At 42.2% G+C, this 14,293-nt stretch overlaps 1 protein-coding gene across 2 annotated transcripts in view; it reads right to left on the bottom strand.

The window, feature by feature from the left end:
- The window catches only part of CAMSAP2 (calmodulin regulated spectrin associated protein family member 2), a 124,930-nt gene continuing 110,637 nt past the window's right edge, over nt 1-14,293 (bottom strand). For both annotated transcript variants that reach the window (XM_013003986.2, XM_004699788.2), the window contains 9 exons: nt 12,284-12,366; nt 11,919-11,988; nt 9,400-11,602; nt 7,386-7,522; nt 6,794-7,014; nt 5,683-5,755; nt 4,170-4,285; nt 3,477-3,595; nt 1-2,920 (listed from right to left, as the gene is read on the bottom strand). In XM_013003986.2, the coding sequence (XP_012859440.1) occupies nt 2,615-2,920; nt 3,477-3,595; nt 4,170-4,285; nt 5,683-5,755; nt 6,794-7,014; nt 7,386-7,522; nt 9,400-11,602; nt 11,919-11,988; nt 12,284-12,366 (3,328 nt within the window). In that variant the 3' untranslated portion in view covers nt 1-2,614. The remainder of the gene's footprint in view (nt 2,921-3,476; nt 3,596-4,169; nt 4,286-5,682; nt 5,756-6,793; nt 7,015-7,385; nt 7,523-9,399; nt 11,603-11,918; nt 11,989-12,283; nt 12,367-14,293) is intronic.

The following is a 14,293-nucleotide window of genomic DNA, read 5'->3' as shown; positions in this document are numbered from 1 at the left end:
TTTGGTGCCATGCTTTTATTCAACTGAAAGGGGGGAAAACTACATTGTACCAGGAAATAGCAAATGACAGAATTGTACAGCACAGCATCTTAAAAACCTGTAAGCAACATTCTAGAGTGGCCGGGGGAGCGCACCACAGCTCGTGCACTGCCCGGCAGGGTTCAGGAAACCATCATTAAATAGCTGCATTTGGCTTTAAACAGCCAAATAAAAACCCGAACACCCTAAGACAAAAGTGAAAGAACTGAGAGGAATGAAAGCGTTCCAAAGCTGTGCGGTTCACAGCAGCGCTCAACAGTCCACCTGGGACCTAGGACAAGTATTTGGCAAGTCTGACAGAGAACTGTCCTCGTAGTAACTCCACCTCCAATGATGAGAGCACCTGTGGGTTCAGTCAGGTGGACGAGAATCCCCAGACCTTTATGAAATGGCATAATTGTCATTTGTATAATTTTAAAAACATGATTCCAATGAAAGCTGCAATGGCAAAACAAGAACAAAGACACTGCAGGCTGAAAGAAATGTATCCGTGTTTCTTCTGCATTAGTAAAGTATACTGAGAAGCAATGAGCTTTCATGGCAACATTCACATTCCACCTTTAGATACTACAGACACGGCAACCCACTGTTGGACATACATTAATCGAAGCCTAAGTGGTGGTCCCATTTAGTTCTGGATAGTTCCCCCATTGTTTACTTCCATTTCTCCCTTAATTTAATAGCCAAGTCATATTGTGAAGAAGGCTAAGGCTGCTTTGATACAGGCAATTTAATAATGTAAAATGTTTAGTAATTCTTTGACTATTCAATTCATTTTGATTAGGTTTGCTTCCTTTTGCAAAAATTAGTTTTAATTTAAACATGTGTTTGATAATCATTTCCTTCTGATTGTGATTGAAATTGTTCTCCTCAAGGTAAAATGTGCCAATCCCCATTTTTAATAGTCATATATTATATACACACTATGTATTCACTTAAAATATAAGAGTTACGTATCCTGGTCTCTTACATGCAAACAGTAGGTCACAAATAGTTTTGAGCTACACATATAACTTGCACAGCTATTGGAAAAAAATCTGTGCAATTTTTTTTACAGTTTTAACAAATATACATAAATATAAGAACATAAATTATAGTAAAATATCGACAGCATTTGAGAAAGTGTTGATAACTCAGATGCACTGATGCCTAAGGGCCTTAGAATAATAAAAAAGTACAGTGCAGGGACATCTCATTCCTATTCCTTGTTTAAAATAAGTAAATACATCATATGAGACATTAGTTCTCTCTCTACACCACTCAATAAGAGAAATGTACATATTTTAGTCTCTACTTCTCATGAACGAAAACATACTAAGCATCTCGTTTATGATACAATACTGTCTCCACCCACCCACTTCCACACAGTTGTCACAACACTGAAACAAAACAGGGTCACATAATCATTCAAGTCTTTTCCTGAGAATGAAGTTTTTCCCCACTAACCCTCTGGAATACATTGTAACACAACACAACAAAATAACAACACGTGAAGGAGATTTCAAAGGTGTTCGATTTGAAAAGACTAAAAAGAAAATGGAAAACTCAATATAAGTAAAATAATGTGAAGCTATCTTAAAATGAAAATGCAGCCCTTTGCACATGTCTAAAAAGTCTAAATATAATTTCCCTATCAGTTATAAATATAGTGTAGAGACCCCCTGAGCACTTGTAACAGGAAGTCCTACATCTTCAGTTTGAGAGACAACTTTCAGAATGTCATCCACTTCTGCGGCTTATAAAGTGACTTACTTTAAGATAACAGAGTCTTTTTAGTTACAAGAACCACCTGCATTACTGAGTGGGTCAGCAGTGGCATATAACCAGCCCTGATTTATCAGCAACTTGGTATCTTCTTGGTTCAGACTCTCCTGGTTTACAGCGAACCTACCAGCAGCTCTTCTACAACCTCCCTCCCCCCACTGCCCAAATAGAGAAATGTTAATACTTGCGCGAATAATAAATACAGAATTGTAAATACTTAGTGGAGGAATTTTAGCAGATGCTTTAACACCGTTAAAACATGAAGATCACTGTCAATCTGAACACTAGTGTTTCTCTTTGCACCTTAAGGTGCATGTTCCTTCCAAAGGTATCGTCTACTCTCATGATTCCACATCAAACAAAAAATGTATCTTAGAATAAATCCTAGGAAAGAAAAATAGCAAATTAAACCATCTTAAGACAATAGTGTACATTGAAAGGTTAAAAAAAGCAACAAATACAACACAGAACTCTTAGCCGTATTTCAACCCTAAGTCCAACTAGTACGGAAGGAAGCTCAGTGCTTCAGCACGCCGCACCCGAGTGTCAAGCGGATGAACCTGACCACACGTGCCACTCTCCACTTGTGAAGCGGAACACGTCCACCATCACTCGGCGCGTCACCTACGTGGGGCTCTTCCACACGCCAAACACTGTGGCTTACGTTACATTCCAGTTGTTGTAACAACGGAGCCGAATGTCCAGTTCTAATTAATAAAAGTCTTGTTGGCAATTAGAAAGATTTTCTATAGGCAGGAAAGATGAAGTGCAAATTTACCACGAATGTTCTGAAGCAGGTATTTCCCAAGTCCTATGCCTTAGTGGGTAAAAATGTTTTCGGTGTTACTGGTCTCTTGGTCTGCCACAAATGGCTGTGAATGGTAATCGCATCGACACTGGCAGAGAGAGTTTTTGCAGGAATCTGGCTAAACTGTTTCCGGTCCGAGTTATATTTATAAAGCCCCTCGATCATTTTTTTAGTGATAGACTTTGGGCCTATCCCTGTCAGTTTATTGATTTCTTCAGATTCTGGGCAGTAAGTATACAAAGACCTGAACTGGCAGCCTGAATCCCGGAACAAGATCAAGAAGTTGTTGGCGTCTGACTTCTCCATTTCCTTTGGAATAAAAACAAACAAACAAGTACTTATCTTCATTTTGCTGAATGAAGTTGATTCAATGGTGCTATATTTCTTAGTCAAATTTTAAAGATGTTGAATCTAAACATTTGTTCTAAAGAGTCAAAATAAGATGCATATTATAAAAACAAATGAATTTAAAATGTATGAAACACCGTATCATTGGCTAATGGTCTACTGGTTGTGGGCTATTAAAATCCCGCAACAAACTTCTAGAGATAACAAAGTCTCTGCTCAGTCTTGATTTTAGCCAAACTTTTTACACTGCTGCCATCTCCTTCGCCAACATAGCTTCATGTTATCTACAATCATGCGCTACAAGTGAGGATACGATTTGTCAGTAACCTTCGGTCTCTCGGGTCCCACTGTGAGGGCGGTGCACTTACTCCCTCCACCCATTAAGTGTTCGTGTCAGCTCGCTGCGCTGCTGCGCACGCTCTAGGAGGCCTCGGGTGTCTCCTTTCCAACTGCTGCAGAAGACAAGACCCCACTTTGAGCAGGATGCCAGCGCTATCTCCTGTACACACATGCTTACCTCTAGTATCTTCTTCTTCTGACCCTCGTTTACTTTCCCCGCCAAACAGCAGTGAGCTAACGCGTTTTGTATGATGTGCTTGTTGGATTTTGCGCTGGGCTCCTTGTAGAGCTTCGGTCCTGCAGTAAGGGTTTCATAATGACAATACAAATGTATTCCTAAGTCAGAGACTTTGAGTATTCGGATTGCTCCTGCACGGATGAAGCGTGAACCAGGGCTGGCATGCTGTCGCGGGCCTCTCTGACTGGACTCTAGGTGTGTTCCCGGCAGCGGGCGTTGCTGTGCTCTGGAGGCCGCCCTGGGAGTGGCAGCGGTCCTGGAGGCCAGACCCAGCCACACTCACCACCGCCTGTTCGCACTTCGCACTCAGCCACGTAAGGCACTTGGTGAGCTCGGAAGTAGAATGGGCCCACGAGTAATTTAAGTCACTAAAATGACAATGCAAAAAAGCCTCATTCCCCCCTCCCATACCTCTGGTTTATAAAATTTTTGCTAATTTATTTGTTCTCACTAGGTTCTCTAGTCAGTGAAAGCACAGAAGCATTTTTTTGCCATTTTCCTGGAACATGCCTACTTGTGAACAGCAGTCACAGTGCCTCCCTCCTTCTCATCCTCCTCCCCCGTTGGACTTCCCGAAGCACTTCCCAGTCTCCCCATGAACGCGAGTGCCACGCTTTAGGAACAGACGCTGACCTGTGTACTCGGTTCCAGAAGCCACGGAGGAAGTCGTGGACGCATTTTCCCAGTCCTTCTCTCCGTTTCGACTGCCACAACGACTTGGAGACAGGAAACCTTCTACAGACTCCGACCTAAATAGTAAATACGACACTTTTTGTCTCAGCGAAACGACATTTGGGGGCTGGGAGAATACATATGAGAGTGCCAATCAAAATTAACCCCGATGCTTACAAATGAAAAGGTAGTGATAACTCTGTGTGCCTGATTTGTAACTATCTACTGCTGAGCTGGAACAAACGCCATCAGGTCGGGCCCCACCCGTTGGACCCTGCTGGACGGAGGGGAGGGGCCCTTCAGGGTTTCTAAGGGGTGCTGGTGGTGCAGTGGGTTCAACATTGGGCTGAGGAAGTCAGCCGTTCAAACCAGTCAATTGGGTCACAGGAAGATGAAGCTGCTCCCGTAATGATTTACAGTCTCAGAACCAATATGGAGCAGTTAGACTATGCCACACGGCTCCTCTGAGTCAAAATCGACTCAGTGGCAGTGGTGACAGGACTTCTGGTGCTGTACCCGGCACGAGAGTAGACTGTGGAATTGTTCTCCTTTGAAGTGGCTAGTGGGCTTGAATCCCCAACATTTCGGCCAGGATCTAAGTGCTTATCCACTATCTTACTATGGCTCCTTAGAGCATAGTAGGGACACCATCTGAAAATGAACAGTTAGTACAACACAAATTATAAAGATTAGAGCTCACAATTTATAACTGTACAGAATAAGATAATGAAATGCTGGCTTTTAGCATCTCAATGACCTAGGAGGAGAGAACAAAAGAGAGCTTTCCTAAGCCAGAGGTCATGTACTGGGAGTTGTTCTCCAGAGGCATCAGGTCCGGCAGGACTATAGGGATGATGCACCTCCGGGTCTACGGGCCAGGCTCTCGCCCATCGCATTGCTCTGGCTCACGTCAGCTGCTGTGAAGGCTTCAAGCCCATACAAAGTACCTCAGCGATCAATAATTCCAAACTTTTAAAAGATAAAAACAGTGCAAGAGTAATAAACAAAACCAGTCTTTCCTCTTTATACAATTTCTTTGAACAGAAACGCCAACAATTGAACCGATTATAAGGATCTACATATAATCTCCTCTCTGGAGGACGGACAACAGAAAAGTGGGTGAAGGGAGATGTCATATAATAATAAATATTTATAAATTATCAAGGGTTCATGGGGGTGGGGGGCGGGGAGGGAGGGGGAAATGAAAGGTGATACCAGGGGCTTAAGTGGAGAGCAAATGTTTTGAGAATGATGAGGGCAACGAATGTACAAATGTGCTTTACACACTGGAAGTATGTATGGATTGTGACACGAGTTGTATGAGTCCCCAATAAAACGACTAAAAAAAAGAAACCCCAACTATCTGAGTCAGCAAAAGTTACTACATTGTAAAGACCACGACGCAGGTGTGTACAATCGGAAGTGAAAGCCTCCTGCTTATGGCTTGGGTCCTGGAGGGGAGGGGCCGACTTACCGAGGGGTCCTCTTGCCCGAGTGCACGCTCTCAGTGTCGCCCGTGTTCAGTGACGCCAGAGAAAGGCTAGAGACTGAAAAAACACGATAAATTCGTGACCCTGAATAAAAACAAAATTAGAAATTTAAAAGGGGCAACTAGCAAAGAGTCTGTTCATCAGAGAACACCAGCATGTAATTTTCTGTAGTTTTCTTCCTTTTACTCGTAATCTAAGCATGTAATATGCTTGCATGCATATATGCACAGTTTACTTAAAATCAGTAAGGAACCTACTCTTAAAAAACAATGATAAAACTAACTTGACATCAGGAATTATTCCAAAAGGGAAGTGCTAGCATGAGACATGATACTATGATTCTACAGAAAAGGAAAACACAAAAAGAAAATTAGGAAAAGGGAAAAACGAACAAAAATGTTATATTTAAGAATTGTCTAATGCATAGATGAACTGTTAATTGTATTAAATTATTAGCCATCAAACAGCTTCATTAACTATAAAAGGCTGAGTTCTCTTTTCACAGTCAATGCTAGATTTGCTTTTTCTCAGCTTTAGACTAACTACAGAATTCTCTAAATTTTCCATGGTTATTTATTTTGTCTTAACAAAATAACCATTTTTGGAGTAAGAAGTATGCATATTGAGTATTAAAGCATATGTATTCTCTCAATTCTGGAGACAATAAATTTGGCTCTCTCCATGTCTGTTAGGTAAGAGAGGGTTCTGTGAACTTTTGGTCTCAGATTCCTTACTATACGGCCATGTTTCTTGTACATTTAGGCACATACAAAATTTCTCATGAGATTTTTCAAACATGGGGAGGGTAGTTAATATTAGCAATCCAGGGAGAGCACATTTGAAGGCAGAGTTCTTTACAGGTTAGTATTTAAATAGGATTTTTAGCATTCACGTTTGTTGTATTGAGTATATATGCATGCATACATAATGCCTAAGTCCTAAAAAAACCCCCTTCACATGCTCACTGTGGTTTTTCAAATAAGGAGCATGCATACTCTTAAACCGTGTATCCAATTTAGCATATCAAGGGTTAGTATGACATACCAAGCTGGTGTTTTGTTTATGAACAGACTCCTCCTAAGTGTGTGGTGTTACCTGGAGGACCTTTTATGGGTGTTTTGGGGGACTCAATATGGTCCCTGTGAATGGATTTGGGGCGCTGCTTTTTCTGCTTTGCTGCCTGGGAGCGGGGCTTGATGACTGTGTCCATATCCTCCATGAGCTTCAGCTGTTTCCGCCGCATGTACTCTTGCCGAATAAATTCTCTGCGCGCTCTCTCGTCTTCTTTTTTCTGACGCTCTTCCTCAGTTTTACGCCTAGGGAATCAAACAGTTAAGTTTCTCGTTCTGCACACCAAAGACAGAAACAGACATCGGAAAGAATATGTATTTGACCTGAGAAGAAGAATTCTTATATTCCAGCACCTTGAGCGGGTAAAAGCAATTCATCTAAAAAGTGCTTACTGAGGTAATTTAGGTCATTAAAAAAATAAATAAAAAAGAAAGAAAGTAGATAAGGCATTCAAAGTGTTTTAAATGAATGTTTCTAGAGAATTTTACTTTGCAGAACCTCAAAGTTAGGATGAAAACCTGCTCTCAGGCAGTACTTGGGGCATGGCCTCTCGCAGTCTCCCTGCAGGCCCAGGCACCCCAGTGCACTCTGGGAATGGACGTGGCCCAGGCCTCACCTGGTCTCTTCTTTCTTGTGCTCCATTTCCGCTTCCAGCTGTTGCTTCCGAAGCTGGGTTTCTTTCTCCCTTCTTAATCGCTTCTCCAGCAAAGCTGCGCGTTTCATCGCCATGTCGTTTTCGGCTTTTTGATCATCCTGAGGGCGAGTTTCATTAGAAAAGATTTTAGGCTCCAAATTTCTCATTTTCAAAGGTTGGGGTCACATTTAGTGATTACTCTTACAACGGAAAAACAATCATTTTTTCAATCTTATTCCAACCCCACAAATAGGATATATTCCACTAATTATTATGAAAGAACTGAATTAATATGGCTACAGCTCTACCAAGTAGCAAGGAACATTTATTTAATTTCATTTTTTCGAAAACCTAAAATATTTTAAAAGAACAGCCATTAAAAAAAAAAGACTCTTTTGGGGGGTCGGGGAAGTGGGGGAGCATTAACAATTTATGGTGAGGGATTTCCCTCTAGATTTAAAATCTACATATAAGTTAGTTATATTTAAAATATTTGTTCAGTCAAGAAAACTCAGGTAAACGTACCAAAGAATTAGTCATCCAAAGTTACACCACTGAAATGCCAACTACTGCTGCTTCTGCCTTTAAAAAAAAATCCAGGGTAAGGTTCTTAAAACTTCCTTAGTTGGTTTTGAGCTATTCTGAAGGTGTTTTCTTTGAAGAGAAGATGGGCATAATTATACTTGTATCCTCTGGCAGGCTCCAATCTGAGAGCTGGTTTATGATCATGGGGTCATGAGGGCCTGCCCTAGTTTCCACCTGAATCATTAGGGGCAGCCCCAGTTCAGACCTCTCTGAACTTCCAAATGCTTCAGCAAAGTACAAAACTGTGGACCAAGGTTTTTTTGGTTTTTTAAAAATTATCAACTACAACAATCAAGCAAGAGCAGCAGAAGATACAATAGAGAACTCAAAAAGAACGCAGACGCACTGCCATGAAGTCAGTCCCGGCACACAGCGACCCGGCAGGGCAGAGGAGAGCTGCCCCTGTGGGTTTCTGAGACGGGGACTCTTTCAGGGAACAGAAAGCCTCCTCTTTCTCCCTCTGAGCAAATATTGAACACTCAGGCTCATCGAAAGGCTGTATGCAAAGACTAAAGAGACCATCTATAGACTGGGGGAAAAACCTTTGAGAATGAGGTATCTGTTAAGGGTCTAATCTCTAAAACTTTTTAACAACTCAACAGCAAAACAAATGCAAACAACCCAATTTAAAAAGGGCAAAGGACAAGAATCGACCTTTTACCGAAGAGGGTATTTAAGTGGCGTAACCACTAGGAAACTAGGACTTAAGCGTTCGAATTATCTATGAAACGATAGGCTCTTCACCATTAAAAGTAACAAATCAAAAAAATAAATAAATAAATAAAAGTAACAAATCAGCTGGCAAGAGGACTGTGCAGATGGCGTGTCTATCATCAGTGCAGATTCAGGGTTATGTGCTAGGCCCTTATGCCGTGCTTTTCAGAGGACCTGTTTGGATACAAGTGTTCAAACTGTAGGTGCTTTTAAAAACGTTTCACCTGGTTCGATCCTGTCTGGTTAGTATGAAAAAGCTTTTTAAAAGTCAAAGTATGTAAGAAATGATGGTCAAGATGAGGGGAAAAAATACAACAACAACAACCAGAACAACAAAAACAAAGCTAAACTATACTTCCTACAATGCTGTTATGAGCTTCTTACAAACTGGCAGTGGATTCTCTGTCAAGAGATCCGAGGAGTCTCCGTTTTTAAAGGAGGCAGAGCAGAAAACGAGTGTGTTTAGACATATACGATGCCTGCTCATGGAAGGGTTTGTTACAGCCGGGAATCCATGACCAGAAGGCTCTTCTAGGAATCAGCGTGCTGGCAGGGTCCAAGTGTCTGCCACGGGGAATGCCAAATTACCACCGATCATCCACGGAGGGCGGAAGGCAGTGAGCATACCAACTCAGAACAAGAAACAAAAACTCTCCCTTCTAGTCAACATTCCCCAGGCCCTGCAGACTGGTACTACCTTAAAAAAGAATCCACAGCACACTTTCTGGTCCTCATCAAACTGCTCTTTATCACTTTCCCCGTCGTCTTTTTCATCGGCTACCTCCACCTTCTCAGGGGGCTTCAAGTCGGAGAGGGAGACCTCAATTAGATTGACATTTTTCGGGGCTGTCGGTGGAAAAACCAGTTTAGGAAGCGGCTCTGGGGGCTGACTCCGCTGGTCCTCGTTCGGTGTTAGGCACACAGTCTCCGTGATAGGCTGGGACAGGACCTCAGACACTGTGGACTGCAAAGGTTTGATCTCCTTGTCTTCTGGACTACGTGGGTGCCGATCCAAAGTCTCCGTGGATTCCAAGTCCTCCTTTTTGACGTCCTCCTTAGGTTTGGGTTCCTTCAGCTGAGGTTCTCCATCGTCTCCAAAACACACAAACGACCTCGTCTGAATCGGAACCTGACTTGGTGAAAACCTCCTTAGCCGAGGAAGACTATCTACAGACCGAGGGGGTGTCAAGGTGCGATTCAAAGGTGTAATCTTTAACTCATTTGGCCTCGGAGTCCTTTGATTCTTAACCGAAAAGGATGCGCTCTTCCTGTTAGAAGACTGTGGAGACGGGTGAGCGGGGCGAGGGGGGTCTGAAGAGAAGGGCACTGCGGGCGACGGCAGGCCTGTCTGCCTGGCAGGTTTGAAATCCCGACTCTGTTTCTGTGGAGAGGGCTGTGGCGGTGAAACCACCCAAGACTGCTGCTCTCGCATCTGCATTAACATTTCCTGCTGCAGAGACAAGCGCTGCATTTCTTGCTGTAGAAAATGCAGGGATGAATTCAACTTTTCGATGGATTTGGTATACTCTAAAATCTCTCCTTCGTTCAGCGTTTCCTCCGAGGGGCTTGCCAGGTTCCACTGCTTCTCAGGATCGACGGGTGTGGTCGGAGACTTTAGCCACTTGGCTTGAGGATTCTCCATGCTTTCTTTGATATCGGCCAGAGACTTGCTCCTTTGACCAGCAGCTTTCTGTGGGTCCCTTTCTTTTGCTCGATCAGTATATACTTTCTCGTCTTCAGCCCCGGCCGCTTCCTCTCGGAGAGGAGAGACCCCATCTCCTTTCTTCTTTACCACAGTAAGGAATGCTGTCCTCCCCATCTTCTGCCTCTGCTTCGTGAAGGCGGCTTCCATCTTCTTCTTCTGGGCTTCTATGGCACGCCGTTTCTCTTCGAGTTTCATCCGAAGATGCACCATTTCAGAAGCAAGCAGCTGGGTGGTGTCCCGGCCTTGTGGAAGGCCCTTTTCTTCTGGGATCTGTGCCCAAGCGACCACGTGCGGAATGTTCAGTTCAGAACCCTCCGGTGTTGTTTTCTGAGAACTGCTTCCGCTACTTTTTCCATCGGTGTGGTTCAGTTTCTTGAACTTCTGCTCGGCAAAGCTGGTCATTTTAACCCCAGAACTAGAGGAAGCACTGCTGCCTGGCTGAGACTTGGTACTTATTGTACTGGGACAAGGACTCGACGCTTCTCTGGAGGTGCCGCCTCGCATGTCGAAATCCTGCAGAAACCTTGAGGTGTCATCCATGTCGGAGTCCAAGCTGACAGTGTAATCTCTCAGCGAAGAATCTTCATCCATAGTTTCCGGAATGTCTTCGGAAGGAACATGAATTCCAGTGTCTACTTCCGTGTTGTCAGTTATGGGACTCAAGGCACCTTTCATATCAGATAGGTTATCAGGGCTAGATTGAGTTAGCTTGATATTTGAATTTAGGATACTCATTTCCTGGCTATGGAGAAAGAAGCCATTGGCAATTTGGTCTGGCTGAGGTGTGGAGGGAGATTTTTCAGTATCATGAATGATTTGTAATGCTTCTTCGATACTTGGCGTTAAGATCTGATTGCCAAACTCATCTAGCAGTACTCTATTTTGCAATGCTCCATTTGGAAGCTTATAAGGAGTGTTTTCATTAGCATTTAGTTCATTTGTGTTAAGGGGCTCATAAGACTTGAGGTCAGGGTGAGGGTCTACATTCAGTTCTTCTTCAATGCTTTCTGCTTCCTCTTCTCCATTCACTGGCTTGAAGGACAAATTTTTCCTAATGTGTTTAGGGACACGATTGTTATTCAGAGTAAGTCCTTCATTACTAATAGAACGAATGATTCCTCTGTTTGGAGTGGATTTCTGTACACTACTTTCTTTGTCAAAAGAAATATCAAATGAAACTCCATGCACCGATGACCTAAACACAAAGAAAAAAGAGAAAATTCTTAAAATTTCAGAAACATTTTCTTTTGATAGCATTGAACAAAAATATCTGAAATTCTATTTCCTTTCTTTCCCCATTTCTCATAATCATATCGTCTTCGAGGACCTTTATGGCTATCTACTTACTTTTGAACTTTAGCCCTTGCCCAGGCCGTCCTTTTCAAATGTAGGAACCAGGGAAAGTCTAGAGTTAGCAATCTGGTTAACCGCCACGAAAAAGACGTTGGGTGCAGTTAGCACTCTGGATATAGGGAATACACAGAGAATACTCCCCCCCTTTGCTTACTTACCTTTTCTCTTTGGGCCATGTGCCTATGAAGCCATCAACATAAGACATGGATGAAGACCTCCTAATTCCTCCTGCACACGCCAAAAAGAAAAAGCCACGGAAATTGTGAGAAAATGTCTAAGCTAAAACCACGGAACAGTTCATATGCTTGAGGGTTGATGCATTAACAGAACTGAAAACTTTAAATAGGTACATTTGGAGAATTAGCTATTATTTTATTAAGAAAAGCAAGCGCAGAGAAACAGTTCTTCTTAGTGTATATGTCACAGCTACTTTCCAGGACAAAGAATAGGTATTTTAGTCATCTTTATTTTCTATCATTTCCAATTTAAAAAGCACTTGCCTAGAATCCTTCAAATACATTACCTGAGGCTGATGGTTGAGTGTGGGGACGTGACTGTCTAGAAGGCAAACGATGATGGGACTGTGTGAAGGCAGCCCCTTCCTTACTGCAAAGAAAAATACATGGAAATCCATGATATTTTATTCCTTACATATGCTCTTTAGACAGGACAGCTAACGTTATAAACATTATCACCTCCAGTTTCCAATTCTAAAAAGTTTTCTTTTGCTTCAATCAAGGAATTGTTGTGATCACAATATGTATTTCTATATATTTTTCTTTCAGAGAAAGAGCTTTTAGTATTATCACACATACCATATCTTTTTGAGTTAAGATTTGGCATATTATTTTCATTTTACAACAGAAAAGAGATATACAGATGTCAAATTAGATGCATCAATTTAAAATATCCTGGCCTGGTCTAAATTATGATTATGATTCATGACCATCTAAACTATGATTATTAGGATGGCACAGGCCTGGGCATTGCTTCGTCTGTTGGGCAGATCTCTCAATGACAGCAATAAACAAATCAGTTAAGTGTTTCAGTTCTGTTGAACAGACTCAATGCCAACTAACAATAAGAACAACAATCTCAATCTGTACAAAGTAGCAGGCATATTCCACCCTGGTAGCCTCCCTGTTCACAGCCCTGCACCTGGACATCTCCAAAGATGGGAAGGCTTCCTGTCACTACTTCCTGAACGCCACCCTCTTCCAGTTACCGTAGCACATGAAACAGTCTGCTTGAGTATAGTGAGATTTGGCCCAAATCAAGCTATCTTCTTTGTTTCCTCCTTCTACCTTTCACATCTGCCCACACCCCACCCTCGTAGTCAAATAAAGAAATGCAGTGTGTGTGCCCCCCCCATCACTGGGGGAGAATACATTCAGAAACAAGATAGCGACTTCTGTAGCTCCCTCAAGCCACAATATCTTTTGATTAAAGCAAACGGAGACAAACAAATCAGCCAGAGAATTTAAAGGTAAATAGTCACACCTATCTATATGCTTACTATTTAATTCAAGTGAGCTCTTTTAAAGGCAACCACCCTTGAAGAATTTGACTCCTCTTCTGCTTATAGCAAATGTTTATCTACTTCTCTGGGCCTTTTCCTACTGAACTGTCTGTCCATCACAATTTCCCTCTGTTTTATCTGTTAGTTCATTTGCTACAACTATCGGAGATTTCTCAGACTACACTTTGGCTTTATTGGTTTTTAAATCCTTCCTTAAGTCCACTTCTAGTTTCTACTCTCTCTTAGATGGATGTAAGGGTACTCCTGTATACAGAGTTATTAGCATTTGTCATCATCATCCCCACCCCCACCAAATAATGACTACATTTGCAAATCCCTATGAATTGCTCTACCTTCACATTTGCAGAGAGGGCTATGGTCTGGTATAACTGCTGGGAAGGTCTTTTCCTCTACTTTGAGTTTTGGCTTTTGTTTCTTCTAAGATCATTATTTGGATGCAGTAACCTTTGTAGACATGACTGCATTATTACTAGGGAGAAGAAATCGTTGAATGCTTTCTCTTAACGTCTACAATGAGGCTACATTGGAGAACTATTGATTCGCGACGGTTTTCAGGAGCCCAGAAAGATAACACTTTTAAAGATTCCACAAGAAAAATGATTTAGCCACACATATGGATTGTAAAAGTTGCTCTGCTGGGGAAGATGGGGAAACGTGGCCATCTGGACGTCTCTGAGACACAGAGAAGCTAAGTCTTCCAGGGGACTTAAATTAAGGCATTCTCCAGTATTAGAAACTTGGAAGATGACCATTCAGATTTCTAAAAATAATAAGAGGAGTTAATTTACTCTTTGCAAGTAGAAAGTTGCAGAGATTTGCAAGTAAGAGTGACGACCTAGATGGGGGACAGGGGAGGAGGAAAGGAGGGGGAGGGGAAAAAAGGAAAATGAGCTGATTCCGGGAAATGAAGAGGAAAGCGAATTTTGGGAATAAGAGGGCAACAAATGTATAGATGTGCTTTACACAATTGATCTATGTATTGTGATGAATTGT

This window comes from Echinops telfairi, unplaced genomic scaffold (assembly GCF_000313985.2).
Source record: "Echinops telfairi isolate 266 unplaced genomic scaffold, ASM31398v2 ScPeMD7_7424;HRSCAF=8462, whole genome shotgun sequence".
Lineage (NCBI taxonomy): Eukaryota > Metazoa > Chordata > Mammalia > Afrosoricida > Tenrecidae > Echinops > Echinops telfairi.
This window is presented reverse-complemented; position numbering and strand designations above follow the sequence as displayed.